Source organism: Pelodiscus sinensis, chromosome 24, assembly GCF_052426305.1.
Source record: "Pelodiscus sinensis isolate ZL-2025 chromosome 24, ASM5242630v1, whole genome shotgun sequence".
Taxonomy (NCBI): domain Eukaryota; kingdom Metazoa; phylum Chordata; order Testudines; family Trionychidae; genus Pelodiscus; species Pelodiscus sinensis.
Genome location: NC_143075.1, coordinates 7,723,405 through 7,744,736, shown reverse-complemented (window position 1 = coordinate 7,744,736; position 21,332 = coordinate 7,723,405). Strand labels below are relative to the sequence as shown.

Genomic DNA, 21,332 nt, shown 5'->3' with positions numbered 1-21,332 from the left:
TCTGGGTAGGGAGACACCACCTGCCAAGAGGCCCTGCAGGCCAGACCGGGAGAGGGGTCCTGCCACCTACAGCCTGAGGCCATGTGCTCACGGCCAGAGCAAGCGTGTCCAGCCTGCAGCCCCCCTGCAGCACAGCGGAACCTTTAAGGAAGAGACTGTGAACTGTCCTTACACTCTGCAGACGGCTGTTTTGATGTCCCCATGCTGCAGAGCAGGAGTGTGTGTTCTCATTTAACCATTCTCATTTTTTTTCTTATTCTTTTCTCTTTAATCAGTTGATGTTTAATAAATTGTATTTGCTTTGAACTTTATGAAATGATCACTGGGCCAAGAAAGCCTCCAGTGTAAAGAGAGCACCTCGGAGTGGGGACATCCTAACTCCTGCCCCTAGTGACTACAAGGTCGGGGATTAAGCCCCAGGAAACCTGGGCCCAGCCTTGTTGGGGTTTCCAGGACTCTGCTACTCAGGAGAGTGGAAGGGGAGCCCTCAGGATCAGGGAGCCGTGGGGTAAAGGAAGTGGGAGCGGGGACTCAGATCCTTTTGTTGGTCCATTTCACCGTGGTGTATAGAAGCCAGGAAAGTTCCCCACAATAGTGGGACCATTCCCCCGCTTACAACAACATAGTTCATAGAATCATAGGAGACAAGGGTTGGAAGAGACCTCAGGAGGCCCCCTAGGCAAACCCCCTGCTCAAAGCAGGATCAGCTCACACTAAATCTATCCTAATCCCTGATGAATTCTGCCATCAACCCAGTCTGGAGGAGGTGGTTATGTACATAGATGGAGAGCCTCTTCCGCTGACGTAGGGCATGTCTGTGCTATGGCACTCCTGGTAGCACAGATACAGGATCAGTGATAGACGACAGCGTCTTAGCAAATGCAAATCCTGTGGCATAGATTGTAAACTCTGAGGCTACGTCTACACTGGCATGAATTTCCGAAAATGCTTTTAACGGAAAAGTTTTCCGTTAAAAGCATTTTTGGAAAAGCGCATCTAGATTGTCAGGATGCTTTTCCGCCAAAGCACTTTTTGCGGAAAAGCGTCCGTGGCCAATCTAGACGCGGTTTTCCGCAAAAAAGCCCCGATCGCCTTTTTCACGATCGGGGCTTTTTTGCGGAAAACAGTACTATGCTGTCTACACTGGCCCTTTTGCGCAAAAGTCTTTTGGAAAAAGACTTTTGCCCGAACGGGAGCAGCATAGTTTTTCTGGAAAAGCACTGATGATTTTACATGAAATCGTCAGTGCTTTTCCGGAAATTCAAGCGGCCAGTGTAGACAGCTGGCAAGTTTTTCTGCAAAAGCAGATGATTTTTGTGGAAAAACTTGCCAGTCTAGACACAGCCTGAGATGGCAGCTGTCTTTATTCCAGGCGTGAGTGCATAGCACCGAGCAACGTGGGGCCCTGCTCCCCAGTCTATCAGGGTGATCTGATTGTGGGCTGGGAGACATTTTGCTGATGTTGACCATCTGCAGAAACCACCCCCGCAGCTCACTGTGTCCACAGTTCTGTTCCCAGCCAATGGGAGCTGTGGGAAGCAGTAGTCATCACTTCCATCATAAGTGTTGCCTAGATTCTGCTCCCTGAACTCCCTCCTACCCCCACCCTCTGCCCCACCCCAGAGCCAGTACCTCCTCCCAGACTCCAATCACTTTCCCCAGCTCAGAACCTCTACCTCAGACAGCACCCTGAACCCCTCCCTCATCTCAACCCCTGCCCCAGTCCTGAGCCCCCTCCTGCACCCAAACTCCTTCCTGCAGTCCACACCCTGCATCCCAACCCCTGCCCCAGCCCAGAGCCTGCACCCTGAAACGCTCATTTCTGGCCGCATCCCAAGCCTGCACCCACAGTCCAGAGTCCATACCCCATCCCACATGCCAACTCCCTGTCCCCGCCCAGAACCACCTCCTCTATTCTGAACTCCTCAGCTCCACCCCCTCAGACTGGAGCCCCTTTCCTCACCCTGAAACCCTCCCTCCTGCACCCAATCACCTGTCCCGGCCTAATGAAAGTGAGTGAGGGGGCAGGAGAGCGTGACTGGGGTGGTGTGTGTGGAATGACTGGGGAGCGGGGAGCTGGAAAAAAGAGGCAGGACCTTGGAGAAGGAGTGGGGCGGGGTGGTGCAAGGGTGTTCAATTTTGTGCCCATGGAAAGTTGGCAACCCTGGCAGTATCATTAAATCAAATCTACTTTACAAAGAGATATCCCTGTGTCCCTCGCTGCTGGCTTGCACCCAGTGCGCGCACAGCTCCCACTGCCCAGACCTGAGGCCACGCAGCCAGCAGTGTGACTGGACCACTTGCTTGGAGAAGCAGAGTGTCCTGCTCTCACATGAAACGTGGGCAGCGTAATCAGTCACCCTGTTCCTGTGTCGACAGGTCTGTGTATGTTTGGGGAGAGCAGAGAACATTTGTGTTTTGGGTTCACACTGGTTGTGTTTCCACAACACTCTGTGTCTTTAACATGAAGTCAGACTTGGAATCCTGAAATGGGAAGTTCATCTCTGTGAAAACTCTGCAGATCCAGTTGAAGCTGCAGAAACGGTTTCTTCTTGCTAGAATTAGTCTACAAGCTATACAGATTTTTTTTAATGCCACTTCTCAGATTACTCATCTCCTCACCCCTCCTCACCCTTTATCATGTTGGCAAAATTATTTTGGGGAGTTAAATCCAGGATTAGCCAAATACTCATCTATGTTCAGAGGCGAGACTGAAGTAGGGTAGAGTTTTATCTCACCTCCATACAAAACACATTTGGACACATCTCTCAACTCTATCTAGAAATACTAGGTCAGCTTCTCAGCTGATATCAAGCACCCCGGTTACCCTAAGGTAATGAAACTTCACCAGCAAAGGAGCAAGACCAGTATTCTAGCCTACACAGGTTTATTATCATAGTACCTGATCATCTTCCATTGGTTCTTTAAACATCTGTCGTGCTTGCCCTCTCATCCTCTCCCCTTGAGGGAGAAGTGTTTTGTTTGGGATTTTTTGAAAATATATACATCTATTCCTATGTATCAGAGGAGACAGGTCAAAGAAATGCACCTATCCTTTAGCGTGGGAAGGGGTGAGATTTGTGATGGTGTTTTGTTCCTGTGGGAGTTCATTACAGAGTTTGGGACCAGTGCTTCAGAAATATGCTATAGATAAGTCCTCTCCAAGCATGAACTCTTCCCTAATAGCCGTACTACTATTTCAAATATTAGAAATTACTCTCTTTGTAAATCAGACCCCTGGCTCCTCATAAGTTACCTGAAATGTTCATTAATCTCTTTAAAAAATAGTCCTGTTATTAGGTCACTCTGTGCCACTTGTTCTTGCACCTCACTTGTGCTGAAATCCAAACTCAGGAAACAAACAAGTTATGTTGGGAAGCAATAAAAAGGAAGCTGTTCTGTCTAGATGAGAATATATTCGTTGGCAGCTTGAATAAGTGATGGGCAAGAACAGCCCTAAATGACAGCTAAATGGCAAAATCCAAGTCATGTAGTCAATATGGCCCAGTGTGCTCCAACACAGCATAGCACAATAGCGTCTTGATGCAACACATGCATATTGCATGGGTACCGTGTGTAAATATAAGGCGCTAGTTGATTTCTAACTTTTGAACATCAGAATCAGCATCCTTGTACCTGGGTTTGATCCTTCCTTTCTGAGCTGGAAGGGATCATGTTGCCAGCTCATCAAAATGAGGCCAAAAGATACTGTCAGGTGCCTACCTCCACTTAGTGAAGTTCTATAATTAGCAAACCACTGCCTGAGTGTTTATGCCATGTTTTATGTGTTGTATAATCAGAGCTCTTGGTACAATCCACCTGATGCTCACTACAAGCAGTGGAAGAGGACAGGCTGTGCCATGAAGGAGGAAATCCCTCCAAATACACGGATGGTGGTGGTTATAGACACAGATGATCCCAGCCCTTTAAAATACCTGCAGCGTGAGTTCCATTGCATAATACTGAGCTCTTGACTTAGAGGAAAATAAGACTCCTTACTGCAGGACAGGAAAAATCTTAAAGGGCCAGGACTGTAGTTAGATTTTTAGTTACGAGACTCTTTCCTCTTTCTGTTCCGGGTTTGTCTCCTTTATGCCACCTGTGGTGCTGAACATACCAGGGATAGCGCTTTCTACCCCAGGGTATGTCTACACTACCCCCCTAGTTCGAACTAGGGGGGGTAATGTAGTCATACGGAGTAGGAAATGAAGCCCGGGATTTGAATTTCCCGGACTTCATTTGCATAAAGCCCCGGCCGGCGCCATTTTTAAATGCCGGCTAGTTCGGACTGCGTGCCGCGCGGCTACATGCGACACGAACTAGCTAGTTCGGATTAGGCTTCCTAATCGTGTGTACAGCTAGTTCGGATTAGGAAGCCTAATCCGAACTAGCTAGTTCGTGTCACATGTAGCCGTGCGGCAAGCAGTCCGAACTAGCCGGCATTTAAAAATGGTGCCAGCTGGCTTTATGCAAATGAAGCCCGGGAAATTCAAATCCTGGGCTTCATTTCCTACTCCGTATGACTACATTACCCCCCCTAGTTCGAACTAGGGGGGTAGTGTAGACATACCCCCACTGAGTCCAAGGGCAAGCTAATGGATGGTCTGTAATACAGCTGGTAACAGAGGAAAACCAACAGCAAAATGGTGAATGTGAAACAAACTTGGGATAACTGACACAAAACTGTGAGAGAGGGGCAGTGGATAGCACCTCACCCTGGTGTTTTGGAGTCTGGGGGGGAGGTCCAGGGTCACCTGTGAAGAGAGGTTCCGTGGCTCCTGGCTTACGGATGCTCATCTTGCCTCCCTGTCAACTTTGGCCTTACACCCCATGGAAGCAGAGCTGCTTTCTTCATGCAGATCAGCCTCGTTCCTTGGCAGAGCACCCTCTCTTTCTGACTGTATAGTTGAAACGGTACCACGGGAATGGATTTCCACTGGGCTAGGAGCAGAAGAGATATCTATGGAAGGTTCAGTTCCATTCTTAGACAAGAAGAAGTCCAGTGTGTTTATTGCTGGTTTTGTATGTTTATTTTAACCATTTACCACAAAAAATTGGATCAACTGGAAAAATATGTTTATAAACTTACACGTGCTGACAGGAAAAAAGTCCCTGCCCTGAGGCCCAGTTTTATAAAGGTATTTAGGCATTGACAGGCTCAAGTCTCATTTCCTAAAGGGATATAGCTACTTAGGAGTCAATACTATGTTAACAATGGATGGGATTTAGACTCTGACATGCCTAAATTCCTTTTGAAAATGAGTTTAGGCTCCTAAATCCTTTAGGCACAACAATACTTAATACCTTTCAGACTCTGGGTCTGAGCTGAGACTGGAGTTCAGAGCAGTAGTAGATGCATGGTATCTCTCAGGAGTTGGCCCATAACTAGGATAATACATTATCAGCCATCTTTTCTGTGCTCTCCATGTCTTGTTCTACACCCCTTAAAGCCAATCTTTGAAGAAATTCAGCACGAAAGCTATTGCTCTTAGAGTGCACACAAAAGCAGAAATGTTTTTGCAGCAATTACATATTTGCATGTACAAATGAAAATGATCTCCGCAGTCTCTTGCACGAGCTCCTTACGTTCTGAGATCTGATAACGAATTAACAGCTTGAGCAAGCCTCAGTGATTCTTCACCCGGTTTAGCTTCACTCAGTGGGAGTTCATGTGGACACCACTCTGGCTATGAAGAGCACTTTGTAAGATTCTTTAATGTCTCCTTTTAAGGTCAGTATAGCTGCCACCATCAAAGGGTGATCTGGCTACAAAGAAAGAATATGGAAGTATGAGCAGTCCTCTTTGTCTGGCATCTAGAGCCAAAAGCCTCATCAGATTTTGTAAATTAAGCTTTTTAATATCTTGACATTAATAGATGTGCCAGTTATGGTTATAAAGAATCTCTCTTAATAACTCTGTTAGCCTAATGAAAGCTGGGACTAACAGTGATAGCCCTTCCCTAGTGGGGGACATAGCCCCATTAGGTTTCAGTCATGACAATGTGCTGGGTGTGGTTGTGCAGTATTGTGAGTATGGGAAGGAAATGGAGATCCTTTATCTCTGAGTTGTGTAACAACCAGCTTCGGTCACCAGGAAATCCTGGGTCTATCTCAGGGCCTTTCACCATGACCTCGAGTGCCTTCTGCACAGAATGACGGCTGCCTTCTAATTTTGGAAGAGGCCAGTCATCCTGTCACATCCCACAGCGTTTGCTGCAGAGAGAGGGGAAACTGAGAAAAGGAATAAGCAACATATGAAGACGAGGCCTGGAGGAAAATCTCATCTTATAGGGACAGTGTCTCTTGAACATGCACCTAGGTCCTGTACAAGGAACCAAGGCAAACCCAGCTACATACAGTGGGCAGCAGAACAAACGCAAATAAATAGTGAGCACCACAAGAATTAACAAAAATTAACAAGCTTTGTTTGCAGCAAGGGAGATTTAGGTTGGATATTACAGAAAAAATGGCCAACTTTAAGGATAATTAAACACTCTAGTACAGCTATCTAGGGAGGTTTTACAGTCCCAATCACTGGAAGATTTTAAAAATGGGTTGGACAAACAGCTGTCAGCGATGGCAGAGTTATACTCGGTCCTGCTGCAGCATGGGGGAATGGAGGAATTGGCCTCTTGATGTCCTTTCTAGCCCTGTATATTTATGATTCCATAAAAGACACAGGAATCCAGGGCTACCACAGCCTGGGTGTTGCACCATCATGTGTTTAAATTTGTCCGTGATTTCACATGATCGAGGCAACGGAAAACCTTTTCTGTGTTGAAATGCAGTGAGAGAGAGAGAGAGAGAGAGAGAGAGAGCTTATCAAGTGACTCTTCCCCTAAGCAATCTGACTTTCAGGACATGGTCACGGGCTGGCTCTGGGCCTCGCAGAAGGGGCAGGGTATTGGGTGGAAGGGTGGGGTTGGGGTCTGCACAGAGAGAAAATGTGAAAGAGACTCTCTGCGTGAGAGAGACAGACCTGGTGACACAGATTGTGTGGCAGTGTGTGTGACAGTGACTGTGGGTAGCACAGAGACAGTGTTGCACAGACTGTGTGTGTGTGACAGTGACACAGAGGGTACATCTACACTGCAACGCTATTTCCGGATACCAGAGTATCCCGAAATAGCTATCCCGCATCTTCACAGCAAGCCCGTTATTTCAGGCTCGCTATTCCGACGCCCCTGTAAACCTCATTCTACCAGGAGTAAGGGATATTTTGGAATAGCGCTTTATTTAGAAATTTGGCGCTGTGTAGACCGTTCTAAATGACAAAATAAGCTATTTTGAAATAGCATCAAAATAAGATATGCAATTTGTGTAGCTGAAATTGCATACCTTTTTTTGAGTTACAGTGCAGTGTAGACGAGCATATATGCTGGCTGCTGCTGGGTAAGTTTCTCCTCTGAGTAACTTACCATCCACTTTTCTGATGGGAGCAGCTTTGCGGTGTGTCCCCCTCTCCCTGACCCCTGATGTGCAGATATGTGGTACAGAGGCAGTCCCTGGCGTCTGCTCTCTAACTACTAGACTATGCCCTTTGTCCTATGTTCATACAAATCAGACACTAAGTTTATCAGGTCCATTGTTAGAACTTGTCCAAAGTGAGCTGCACTGATGATGACTGAAAGACTTGCTTCTGAGCTGGTGCTAAAAGCAAGTGAGAATGTGCTGTGTACCCTGCAGTCATTTCAACAACAAACGCTCAGGAAATGTTAACATACATCAAAGTCAGCAGGTGGCACCCAGGAAACACTGATGGATTTTATTTGACCACGATCAACCGTTCCTTTAACAGGCTCAATGGTAAATCCCTTCTGCTGAAGGAGTGGTAGGTTATCCAAACTGAACTCTACGTTCTGCAGCAATGACAAGCACAGTTAGTGAAATAGAACATGCGCTGTTAGCCAACTCTGCTTCTGGGTACAAAACACCTGTGCTTACAGGCTACATCACCCAACCTACAGAACTGCATCTCCTACCTGCCAAACCTCTTGTGCTTTTGCTCCTGAGACATGAAAACAAGCAGTGAATTTAATATGCTTGGTTTTAATGAAACACACTCTGGCCAAAAGGGGAGCATCTAGGGATTTTTCATGAAATTAACTTTTTCTCTTGAAGTCTCATTTGTGGAGACCACAGTCAGTTTCATCACTCAAGAAACAAACACTGAATCCTGCAGTTCAAAAGGTTGTTTTTATAAATAGTTGCCTATAGTAGTTGCTCTGCCCCAAGCTTCCTGGAATCAGCCTGATCAGTTTCAACAGCTGCTGAATCTGGAGTCTGGGACAGAACAGCTGGGGCGCTGCCCGGTAGGTTCTCACAGGACCAACCCGGCAGCACCCCAGCTGCTCTATCCAAGGCGTCCCGCAACAAAAGCCTGGTCTGCTGGGGGGGGCACACTAGCTGCGCCCCCTCCCCCCCAGCAGACCAGGGAGACCCGAGCAAAGCCGCACAGGCGGAGGGACCCCACTGCCCGTGCGGCTTTGCTCCTGTCTCCCTGGGGTGCTGGGGGGAGTCCCCCCCAGCAGACCAGGGAGACCGAGCAAAGCCGCACAGGCGGAGGGACCCCGCCGCCTGTGTGGCTTTGCTCCTGTCTCCCTGGTCTGCTGGGGGGGGGGTCCAGCAAAGCCGCTGGACCCCCCAGCAGACCAGGGATACCCGAGCAAAGCCGCTGCCTGGGCGGCTTTGCTCCTGGGCAAACGAGCACAGCCGCCCAGGCGGCGGCTTTGCTCGGGTGTCCCTGGTCTGCTGGGGGGGGTCCAGCGGCTTTGCTGGACCCCCCCCAGCAGACCAGGGAGACCGGGAGAAGCTTTTCTCGCCCCGGAGGACACGGGTGGCGACCTGCCGCCCGTGAGCTCCGGGGCAAGAAAAGCCCCGTTCGTAAGTGCGGAACTGACATAAGTCGAGGACTGCCTGTATTTAAAATTCAGGGAGAACTGTATTCAACTAATTCCATTATCCTCGTCTAATATCCTCCTGCTAATTCCTCATTTCCCCTTGCAAAATGAACCTTTATCCTTTCAAACAATACTAATGCTTTTATAATATGGTGCTAGGCTAAGTGGCGATCCTAAAACTCTTTTAAAATGGGATCTCTTGCCGGCACTGAATTCTTGATGAGAGCAGCTGGTATCTCTTTGCAAGCGCAGACTCAATTCCTGAGCTGAGTTGCACATAAGTGGATTTTTCAGTTTGTTTACCTTCTTTGATACAAACTGAGCTGTCCGTATAGCCCCGATTTTCAGCTCCCTTACTGCCGGAGTCCCAGAGGTCTCTGCCTGGATGTACTCCAGGCTCAGGAGGATGGACTTTGCTGATTCTTCCTGCTCTAAACAGATATGGCTCAAGTTAACTTTACAACAGCCAGTGAATGTGGGTCCCAAGTCAGTTATAAATGACTTGATCAGTTGGTGCATATATGTGAGAATTTCATAAGCATTTTAAAGTAAACCTTCACTTGACATTTACAGAGACGCATCTAAAATATGTCCCCCCATACTGAATTTTTCTGCCATTTTTATATTGAGAGTCAATCCCCTTCCATAATATTCTGCCCTTCTTTGGCATTTGACTCTGGTACCTGTATGCTAGAGGAGCTACCTCCTGTGAACTTATTTCACTACAAGCTGTGACAGACAAATCTATGTTGATATCACTCACCTATATTAGAATAAAAATAGAAAAGGCAGATTGTTACCTCCTTTTACTGCATCTTCAGACATAGGTGATGTCACAGCCAAAGACTCTATGGGTACATCCAAGGGATCCCCACCTTCCACAAACATCATATGGTTTCTCGCAGCACCCTTCAGCCAGATCACACGAGCTATTTCCTAGGTAGGATGAGAATTCTGAAGATGCAGGTTACTGCCCAGGTGTTAATGTTATAGTAATCTCGACACAACTGTGCTAGCTGACAAGAAACGAGCGTATAATCTATCTCAGTTGTTAGCAGGCACTTTGGCAACTCAGCTTAGTCTCCCCTTTACGTATGCAGTTAACGCATGATTGAAGAGACCTTTGTTGTCTTCATTCTGTGATCAGCAGCTGACTTGGTGAGGGATGTGTATTTTTCCTAGCCTTTCATTCTGTGGCAAAGTGTCTCCCGTCTATACTTACTGGATGATTGATGCTCCAGAGGTTGATCTTCTGGAGATCAACTTAGCAGGTCTAGCATAGACCCCTAAATTGAACGCTGAGGGCACCTCCTGTTGGTGTCCAGTACTCCTTCTTTTGTGAGAAGTAAGGGAAGCCACTAGGAGCGTGTGTTGCCATCAGCCTCCCACAGTGTAGACATCACCAAGGCCTGGATTAAGGTAAGATGTGTACCTTAAGCTGACCTTCCTGTTCTGGTATGGACCAGGCCTCCAACACAGGCAAAATTTACCTGGTATCACGACACACGTGAGCCTGGGCCAAGTTTCAGGTACTCAACATTGATTTCATGGTTTTGAGCATGGAAACCATGCACAGCTCATTTAATTTTGGCTGAGTTTTCTGGCTTTATTCCTACCTGAAACTGGGAATGCAAACTTACCTGAAATGTTGTCTCCTGTTTACTTGCAGTACTGGTAGCAGCCACTAGGTGGCACCGCTCGCTAACTATTGGCTAGCCTCCCTTGGAAGCAGGGGAATATCCCCTGATGCTGCCCATCTGTGCTCTCTGATTCTAGTTTCTCTTTAAGCTCAGCCCCTGCTCCACAGATGGACCACTTCTTCCCCATGCAGAGTAACAACAGAGCTGCTTCACAGTAGCCAGAGCAGCCTCTGTGTATGAAGGGCTTTTGGGGCTTGGGCTCCGCAGGAATAGATCATTATCTCACTGGGAACCTATGTGAGTTGTGCTCAACAATTCACAAGGGTATGTGCTGCCTCCCCACAATTTGCCCAGCAGTAAATTGGGCTTATGTGGGGAAACAAAGGATTGTGTTCCAAGTTACTGTCACTGTGAATTAATAACGGAATGCAAATATTTCCATTCCTGGTAGAATCCCAGTGCCCATGCTGATAAATTCCACGTGAGTTCGATGGCAGCCTTCAAATTAACAATCTGGGTACCCTGAGATTGCCCTACCTTGCCAAAGAGAACAACCTTGAGGCAGTCACAATAATACAAACTTTCGTGGTCCGGACTGAAGGTAACAGTGAAATCCTGATACTTCCCAGGCTCAATTACGCCCTCTACTGGAAATACACTGAACACACTTAAACCACTGTAGTTCTGTGTACCTGGAAGAGCAAAAACCAGAAATATGAGGATCATGGAGAGCTCCGTTCTCACTTCCTTTTTGTCCCGGTGGCAAAGGAGTAAAATCCCTGAAGCATGTTTATGCAGCAAACTTGGAAATCTGGGTACTAGCTTAGCTGGAACCACATATGAGATTTTTCAAAATACCCATTTCCCAGAGGAATTGGAGAAGCACCATTAAACCATTTTTACTTTCTAGTATTAATTATACCTAGATTGATTTTGCTTCTTGATGGGTAATATGCTGAGTTGATTTAACCAGAGCTCAACAATAGAGCCTTCATACTTGGGAATCTTCTTTTTGGCTATGTGAACGTTTACCAATCAGGAATTAATAGTTACCACATTTGGTATTAGTGAAGCAAATTATGTCCTTAGTGACAATTTTCTGACCCCCACTCCATAAGGCTTTAGTAGAGCTGACTGGATCAAACACAGGGCAGATTTTGGCTCCTATTATGCACTTTATTAGTGAGATGAAAAACGATTTACCAACAGAGTCTGTCCTTCCTGGGGAAGATGTGATGAAGAAGGGAAGTCTCTGCTGCTCTTGTTCCCTTGTTAGTGAGAGTGATGCTAGTTTGATGGAGTATTGCAGGGGCAGAGTGGAAGTGTTCTGTATCTGGAAGGAGTCATTGATACAATAGCATTTTAATTTTCAAAACTGATTAAAAACCCTGTAAGATGTGTATTGTGGAAATGGGCTGAAGTTATTTTTATTGCATGCCCAGGCACCGTACATGGTGCATATGGGTTACTGTTATCCATAGTGCATGCTCCCTGCTAGGACAACACAGGGCTTTTTCCACTTAGAACATAAGAATGGCCATACAGGGTCAGACCAAAGATCCATCTAGCCCAGTACCCTGTCTGCTGACAGTGGCCAATTCCAGGTGCCTCAAAGGGAGGGATCACAACAGGTAATCCTCATGTGATCCCTCCCGTCACCCACTTCCAGGGCAACAGAGGCTATGGACACTATTCCTACCCATCCTGGCTAATAGCCATTGATGGACCTAACCTCCAGGAATCTATCTAGCTCACTCTTGGAACCTGAGCTGCTTCCCATCAATGCTTTGTGGTAACTGCACAGTGAAAGATTTTATAGATGGACAGTTTGCTTCTATTTCCTGGCCTGTTCACCAGATTGGGGATTAGCAGTGTGGAAATTGACAGCAGACAGTCTCTAGCAGGGTACATCCCCCAACCCACAGATGCAGGAAGCTGCAAAGGAAAGCAACTGGGAGGGAAGGGCAAGTAACTCTGATGATGATTACGGTGGTGTTGGGGGGAACTTATCCTTGTGTATACATACTGGATAAAACCAGGGAGAAGAGCATTTAAGGGGTGCTTTTTTAAGGTGCAATAAGACCCTCATCCCTCCCTAGTGCCTCTGTAGGCAGAATTCCCACAAGCACACTGAGTCAGCTCAGCATGTCTACCAGTAGAAGTACCATTTGCCCGTAACACACTCAACTACCAGTTTGTCCTGGGAGTTCATCTCAGGCTTAAAAACAAAAATGTTTAATGATGCAACCTACTGCTCAGTTTAACTTCCTGTTGGGCGATTCTCTTACACGGTTCTGACCCACCGCTAATCAGGTCTTTCAACTCGACAAAAGGGCGTTTTCTGTGATGCCAGGATTTACCTTGAACGTGGAAGAGACCTTCTCTTTGGCTATGACGTATCCCATATTGAGCACTTCTCCGTCCACAGAACAAGCAATTGATGGTGCCACTCCTTGGCCAACAATACTGAGGGTCAAGGTGGCTTTTATGCTCCGGATGTCCAGAGTTTCAAAGAACTGAAAAGAAGGATGTTCAGACTGGTCACCTGTAACAGGCACTTGCTTTAGTTTTTCAAGGTATGCTACAAAGCCAGGGCTAAATGCCAGACGAGTGCTGTGCATAGGCACCTGGAAGAGGGGATGGACGGGGAATGCCCCAGTCCTAGCTCCTTGCAGTCACATCCCAGGTCTCTGTGTGGAAGTATCCATGGAGGGGATAGTTCCAGGGCTTGGGGACCATTGGATTGCTGTGGGCATGCCCATTGACTCTGGCATTCTGCTTGTGCTGGGATTAGGGGCGGGGCTGTGGTTGGATTTGAGGACACTTACACAGCAAGCCAGAATTTAGCCCTATCCTTGTCTAGAAATCTTACAAGAAGAGGGGCTGGATGTTCAAAGGTGCTAGGCTCCTAACTTCCTGGGAAGTCAGTGGTAGTAAGGAGGCTAAATAGAAGTTTGGAGACTTGCTCTTTCTGAGTGTCCAGCCCTGGCTCTATAATTTACCCTCCTAGGGATAATGATCTCACTGTGACCAATGTACTAAAGAATACTATGTATCTGACTGACCATTACTAGAACAGTGTTAAAATGCTGTCACTGTTCTATTAAAGGGACAGACTCCTACAGCGCCACACATATTTCCAACAGACACTAGAGAGCCCACTACTTGTGTCTTTAAATTTCACTGGTGTGCATTGTGCTGTCCATTAACTGTCTACTTTCTCCACTCCAGAAGTGGCTGCATTTCAAAGGGGTTGTCTGTGTAGTTTGGAAAGCCTTCCGAGATACTTTGCTAGGAAAGACACTGCATAAATGAATGTAATTCTCCATGGAATGAATATCAAAATTAGGTCCTAATGAGTCCATTTTTTCTCAGAACTCCTTCAGCATGAACATCCTTTATTTTGTTAGTTTTGCACCAGCTCTGACATTATTTTAAAAGCATATTTTGGGGGCAAATATAATTGATTCTTAAATGCTTCAGATTGCTTATAATTATTATTGATGTGTGTCTCAGTTTGTAAAATATCTTCATGTATATGTATGAATGTATATATTTACTTACCACTTTACTCTCATTTGGACAAAAAGAAATGAAGAGAAACTGGTTTTCCCCTGGCTCAACAGTACCAACTGGACTGACCAATAGGAAGGGCCCATTGGGATTTAGGATGGAGAATCCTAGCTGAAATATTGCAACTCAAGGAAATACAAGTTTATAGCTGATAAGCTGAGGGTACAAAAGCAGAATTTAAAGATAATTCAAACCAACTTGTCTATTAGATTTTTTTTTATGGTTAGTGAGCTAGAACAAAGAAAATAAAAACCAATCCATTCTTTGCCCAAAACTCTCATGTCTGAAATGGGTTTTCAGTTAGAAAAACTTGCAATAACTTTCCTGTAGCTCTGTCCCTAGGTTTTGTCTGAGGTGGGGAGCAGACAAATTGAACTAGCATGTGAGAGATGCTGTTCTCTCAGATTTTTCTGGCCCTGTTTAGATTTGACAATATTGGAAGCCTTTTCTAACGGAAGATTGCTCAATACTTCTCCCAGATTCTGGAAAAGACTTGGCTTTTGGCTCTCTGTGCTTTGTGTGTATCATGCTGGTGCTGGTGACTTTGCTAGTAGCTTTTTCTCTTTGAGAAAGGACTGAGGCATGAGAATCCTCTCAATTTCAGTTCTTAAATAGAGATTTTCCAGTCGCCAAGTGCAGAGTGAGAATTTTATAAATTGTTTAGATTGGAAGGGATCTTCCAAAGTTCATTTCTTCCACCCCTGAGGAGTAGATTTTACAATCTATCGAGTTGTGAAACATGGGTACTCCATTGGCTCCACTACAGGTGCTTTTAAAATGTTGAATGCTTCTTGTTAACACTGGGCCACGGTCAGTGACTGAGTAGCGAGTTGTAGGGAATGAACTCTTCAGTCAAGGATACTGCTAGCTGCTCCTGGGAGATGTTCTGTACTGTAATTTGTTTGATTAATCTGTGACCTACAATGTATAAAAACAACATTTTTTCAGAAATGTTATAATCTACTCTCTCTAATAAGAAGGAAGACCCTAAATGGGACATTCCAGTCTGTAACTCCAATGCTGCGCATGGTCATCTTTAGTTACGGTGTTTCAATATTCATTGCACTGCAGCCAGAGACAAAATGGCCAGGCAATAAAAACCACCAATGTTAACTCCAAGAATGACCTAGCAAAATGTTCTGAAGTTAGCAAAAGAATGATCCTTCCTTTCAAAACAGAAAGGAACAAACGTGACACTTCCCAGCCTTTCAAGAGAGAAGGTCAGATACCTCTCAGGTGGCGGTTTAAAAGTATGTACAAGATATGAAACTTTTCATTCTTCATCTACTGTATTTTTTCACCTTACTGGGATTTCCTACATGTGATTATTTGTAAATCAATATTTTACAGCCAGTGTGGTTGCAATGAAGGTTCCATATATTAGAACGCTGTCATGCAGAGACTAGACCTGTCAGGGACCACAATGAGTTCTCCAAACTCTACTTGGTGAGGAAATTATATCCAGGAGAGAAAAATGCACCTTCACAAATCACAACCCATTTTACTTAGTGGTCTTGTTTTTAACAGCAGTTGTTAAAAAAGACCATAAAACCTCAAGGAAGAATTGTTAAGAGTAGTTTCTGAGTAATGTTTCACTGCATCAGATCTCCTTGCATGACTGTATATATGAGAACTACATTTCACTCTCACTTCTCCCTCTGCTAAATGTTCACTCCATTTCTGAGGCTGGTGTACAGTGAAAGTGCACAAACACAGGTGGTCTCCATTAGGGCTGCTGACTACATCTCTGGGCATCAAATAGGCTCTTAAGTACTATAAGTGGTTTTCTGATCTCCGAAGGACCCATTTGTGTGCCTACATGTGGCCTAAATTAGACACCTATGTTTCAAGGTGATCCTACAGTGAGTAAGACTCATAGACTTTAAGGTCAGAAGGGACCATTATGATCATCTAGTCTGACTCCCTGCACAGTGCAGGCCACAAAATCTCACCCACCCCTCCTAGAATAATCCTCTCACCTATATCTCAGATATTGAAGCCCTCAAATACTTTGAAGACCCCAAGATGCAGAGAATCCTCTAGCTGTGATCTATACCCCATGCTACAGAGGAAGGCGAAAAACCTCCAGGGCCTCTGCCAATCTACCCTGGAGGAAAATTCCTTCCTGACCCCAAATATGGCGATCAGCTAAACCCTGAGCATGTGGGCAAGACTCACCAGCCAGACACCCAGAAAGTTCTCTATAGTAACTCCTATCATCCCTCCATTGACCTATTTCCCACTGATAATGAATGGTCAATTAGTTACCAAGATCATGTTATCTCATCAAACCATCCCCTTCATAAACCCATCTAGTTTAACCTTGAAACCAGATAGATCTTTTGCCCCCACTACTTCCCTTGGAAGGCCGTTCCAGAACCTCACTCCTCTAATGGTTAGAAACTTTCGTCTAATCTCAAGTCTAAACTTCCTACTAGCCAGCTTATATCTATTTGTTCTTGTGTCCACATTGGTATTAAACTTAAATAATTCCTCTCCCTCCCTGGTATTTATCCCTCTAATATATTTAAAAAGTGCAATCATGTCCCCCCTCAGCCTTCTTTTGGTTAAAGTAAACAAGCGAAGCCAAGCAAATCATAACAAAGCTACATTTAAAAGGAATTAAAGCCAGACAGAAAAAACTCAAAAGTTGAATTCAAACTTCATACCTACTGCGACCTCCCCAAAGTTGATGATGTTTTTTCCATTATTTGAAGTGACCACAACAGATGGTGCTACAGCAGGACAATGCAACTCTAAGTACAAGGTGTTATGAGGACTGGGGAGATGGAAAAAAAATGTTTGCTGTTAGATCATAAAATCTGGTATCTGAAATCTGCTTTTACCCTATGTGGGGGGAGGGTAAAAGCATTATATCAGTGTTAGAGAATGTATAATTTTGGCTGCTTTTCTTGCATCTGTTCAGGCAGAAGAGATGGACTGAATCTGGCACATATACTTTACATAGTACATATTCCCGTAGGTGCTTTGATACTAGCAGGTTGGAGTCTGATCTCCATTGTGCTGGTGTATAATCTGAGTTATTCCATTGATTTATGGGGCAATTAAGATCAGAATCTGGCCTTTCTCCCAAAAAATGAATGAATACTTTTTCAGCATATCCCCTATCCACCATAAATTGCATCAATCTGGTTTTATGCTGCTCGGTTATACCATACCTGTACTTTAGATTTTCAGATCCTTTCTTTTCATCAATATCTCCACTTGCAACAAAGCAAGGTATGATGTATCGCTCAAACTTTCCTGTGAAATTCCTAATCAGGGAATACTGAGCTGCAATATATTCTTCAGAACTAGAGAATCCAAGAATATGGTCTTAATAAGAAGACAGCAAAAATCAAGTAGTAATATAGTACAGTAGTATTAATTCCAGCAAGCAGATTGTTAAATTGCAGACCTGGCCTACTGCTTGCATTTACTATTTATTAATCGTTAATTGTTTCAAAGTGGACTTTAGCAGTAAAGCTGTGTGTCCATTTGTTCCACAGCAGTGGATCTGTTCAACAAAGCGTGTTGAACAAGTAGTTTTGCTTTTCTGCTTATGTGACGGAGAAAAAAAAATAGAAACCCAGCTACTTAATGTCACACTAGAGAAGACAAAACACTTTTGAGTGCAATTCTCTCACGCAGGATTTTTCTAGTGAAAATCAATTTTGCCCACATGTTCACTGCATCCTTTTATATTCCAGTAATATTCCCAAATTACATGATAGAGTGTGCCTCAGAATTCTCAAATACGCGTTTCCTTTAGAGTGGATTGTGTACTTACAGTACAATAATTTGATTCATGATTAAAAATACAAAAATGTTGATAGTTAATGAATTGTACTAAATACTTGTCCAAATCCCCAAAGGTTCAATTCCTCAAAGCACTTGAGCATATGCTGAACTTTAACATATGAGTGGTCCTGTTGATGTCAGTGGGACTATTCGGATACTTGGGCTACTCTTCTGTACTTAATGTTAAGTCCATGCTTACATACTTTGGATCTGGGCCCTCAAGCACTGGACTTTCTTCTTAGATGGTATAAATCTAAATAAATAAATTGCATGCTACAAAGTGACTACAGGTCACCCTCGCTATAAGTCCAAGATATGTTACAAAAAACTTGGACTTATAGTGAAACAACTTAAAGCGGGGAATTTTTTTTCCCCACAGCTGACTTCCATTTGCACAAACTGTTTTTTTTTTTTTTTTTTTTTTTTTTTTTGCATGACTTAAGAGCAGGGAATGGGAGGACTTATAACGCATCAGTTCCTACAAGTGCCAATGACTATAGCGCAGAACGGAGGTATACTGGGGCGACTTATAGCAGAGACACCCTGTACCTTAAAGTTTTCCATTAAAGCACTATTATACTCCCCAATGGGTAATTTTCAACCCCTCCTAATGGTGGTCCTCTAGACTATACCACATTTAGCTACCCAATTAAGGTGGTGGTGGGTCTGTGGCAGTTGGTGTGAGCCTTGTGCTGCCCTGGGTGAATTTTACTCAATACCAATTCAACTAATTTATTTGGAAGAGGTGCATTTTTCATTGTCAGTTTCTGTTGCTTAAATCACTTAAGACAGCCACCTACCTGAAAAACAGGCCAATTGCCCTTTACATCGGTATTGTGCTTGGTTCAACTGAATTATAGTACAGCCATGCTTAATGCTACATGGTACATTCTTTCAAGCCTGCAGCTCCTCTGTTTGATCTATAATGCGGGATTCTCTGCCTTGAAGGAGAGGCTATGACAGTGTAGATTAGAAGCACTGCTAATTTTGGAAATAACCTTTGGAATAAGGAAAAAGGCTAGTTCTCCCCTAAAGTTAAATGACTTGCTCATACACAAGGATTAATAGATTAATGAAACCAGTATGGAAATGACATTTGTTTGCTGCCCAGTAGAAACTGTTGCTTCTGACTTACTTGGTTTTTATTTCTTCTGGTTTTGGTGGCTCAAAAGCACTGTTAGCTCCATGTTTACTGCCTCTGACCCTCGAAGGCTGTCTGAAAATGGCAAAACTTGATTTCTTTCCATCTTTCTTCCCTGACAGGGTTTCGTCTTTTCTCTTCTATAAATACAGTGTATTTTATGTTTATATAATAAGCATGCAACACATTAAGACTAAGCTTTTTCAAAGCTGCCTAAATAATTTGGACATTCAATTCCTATTAAAATCCCATAGGTGGCTACAAATTATTATAAATTATTCTGTGGAAATGTTCCAGTCAGGGATCATGGTTCCACTGTATGAGATATTGATGCAAACATACAGCAAATAAACAGTCTCTGCCACATAGAGCTCCCAATCTAAATATATAAAAAGAGGTGATGAATATTGGCAATAATCAATGGATAAAGCACAGCCACAGCCAGTAAAATCAGGCAATTCAAGTGTAGAACCATTTCTCTCAGCCTCAGAGGGCAAATTCTCTTCTGGAATAAAGAAATGCAGCTCTTTTTAATGTAATTCTATCCATTTACATTAGCTGGGTGTCTGACCCTATTTTCAAAAGTGCCTAAGTCACTCAGGTGCAAGTCCCATTTTCAGAAGTCCCATCTAGGCATTTAGGAGCCCCTAAAATGCTCAGGTGCTTTTGAAAATGTTACCATTTATTTATTATTTATCCTGTCTGCTGATGGCATTGACTGCCACTTTGTACTGCTAATCTTTGGTTTTTTGAGACTGGGCTTCATTTACTGTATTTTAATAGTGAATTATTTTATGTTAAAAAGTAATGCTATAGAAATGAGCTTGATTTTCCTTTGAGAGTTGGCTGAGTAACAGAGCACATTGATTTTCAACTGTTCTTACTTGCATGTCTGATTCACGAATCTTCTTCAACATCGTCCTTTGTGTATCAGCCCTGCACAGCATCTGAACGGCCTCTTCTCTGATTAGCTGCTCTGACAACACTGGTCTGAAGTATACTTGTATCAAGCATTTCTGGGGGAAGAGATTGCACACAATGAATGATACTGAGCTGCACATTTACATCAGTGGCAGAACTTGGATAATTTGTAACTCCCACAAGATGAACAGAAGCTGAGAACATGAGTTTGACAGCAACTTTTTGACCCTGGATATCTTGGCCCCTTTTCGTGAAGGAACTGAATGAATTAAAGAAAAAGGCTAATTGTAGTAATGTTTTTAAAGTCCACAATGCTGCAACAAGTTTAGATTACTACCAAATTTCCTACACTGACATGCCTTTTGGCTAAATAAATCATGCTATAACATTGATGCAGATATGCCCATGAGTAAAATTACTCACATGCGTACTTGTTTGTAGGATTGAGCTCTAGATTTCCATTAAAAGTATTCTTTAAAGCTCAGAGTACATATATTAATTACTTTTATAGGAATGGTACAGTATATTCTGGGACTTTAATTACAAGGCACTACATTTGTAAGGATAGAGATGATCATAGGATTGTATCTCTTGCATTCAAATACGTGACTTATTCAGAATGAATTTACCTTCCCCGGCAAAACTGTTCCAACAGAAGGCATAATTGTCACCGGAGACTCTTCTGGCACGAGGAATTCAAAGGAAGTTGGTCCAACAGGGGCAGTTTCCCCATTGCCGATCCTTGGGACAGCATGAGTAAAGCGGTTGAGGCTCACATGTGAATTTACCACATACAGTGTTGCTGTAGATACATCATTTAAAGCTGTTGCTGCAAACTTGACTAAGGAATGAGACAACTCAAGAGGTGGGTGGACTCCAACTGCTTTGCATGACAGCTTGAATTGTCTAAAAATAAACACACCATAAATTGTCTCAGTACAAACAGAGCATCTTAAACAGTCCAGAAGCCTGGGGACCTGATTCTGCAGTTCTTATTCAAGCAGGGTTTCTACTGATTGCAAGGGAAATCTTGCCTAAGGATGGCAGGATGAGGCAGATATGATATCTGCTCTAAAATATGCAACTCCACAGAGAGGCTCTACCTGAATTATTTCTATGTGAATCTTTGAATAGAAATGCAATGAGACTCAGTCTGAAAGTCTCTGCCTTATATCTTCACTGTTACAGCACCATCCCCTGGCACAGATGATGAGCATCTTCAGAAGAAATATATACACAGATTATGTACTGCTTCAATAATTCCACCAAGAAAAAAGGATGAGGAGGAAGTTGCAGGTAAAGAAAATTAGAGGCACATTTATATCTGGAGAAATGATACAGATAAACTTAGATGGG

At 44.0% G+C, this 21,332-nt stretch overlaps 1 protein-coding gene across 7 annotated transcripts in view; it reads right to left on the bottom strand.

The window, feature by feature from the left end:
- Positions 1-5,007: 5,007 nt before the first annotated feature.
- The window catches only part of CFAP74 (cilia and flagella associated protein 74), a 125,377-nt gene continuing 109,052 nt past the window's right edge, over positions 5,008-21,332 (bottom strand). For 5 of the 7 annotated variants that reach the window (XM_075906898.2, XM_025182669.3, XM_006119221.5 and 2 more), the window contains 14 exons: positions 20,606-20,882; positions 19,940-20,071; positions 19,050-19,195; positions 17,293-17,427; positions 16,783-16,892; positions 14,976-15,031; positions 14,105-14,224; positions 12,901-13,056; positions 11,744-11,873; positions 11,078-11,232; positions 9,701-9,836; positions 9,204-9,331; positions 7,725-7,859; positions 5,008-5,766 (listed from right to left, as the gene is read on the bottom strand). In XM_075906898.2, the coding sequence (XP_075763013.2) occupies positions 5,668-5,766; positions 7,725-7,859; positions 9,204-9,331; positions 9,701-9,836; positions 11,078-11,232; positions 11,744-11,873; positions 12,901-13,056; positions 14,105-14,224; positions 14,976-15,031; positions 16,783-16,892; positions 17,293-17,427; positions 19,050-19,195; positions 19,940-20,071; positions 20,606-20,882 (1,915 nt within the window). In that variant the 3' untranslated portion in view covers positions 5,008-5,667. The other 2 variants (XR_012897383.2, XM_075906899.2) reach the window with 2 other exon arrangements.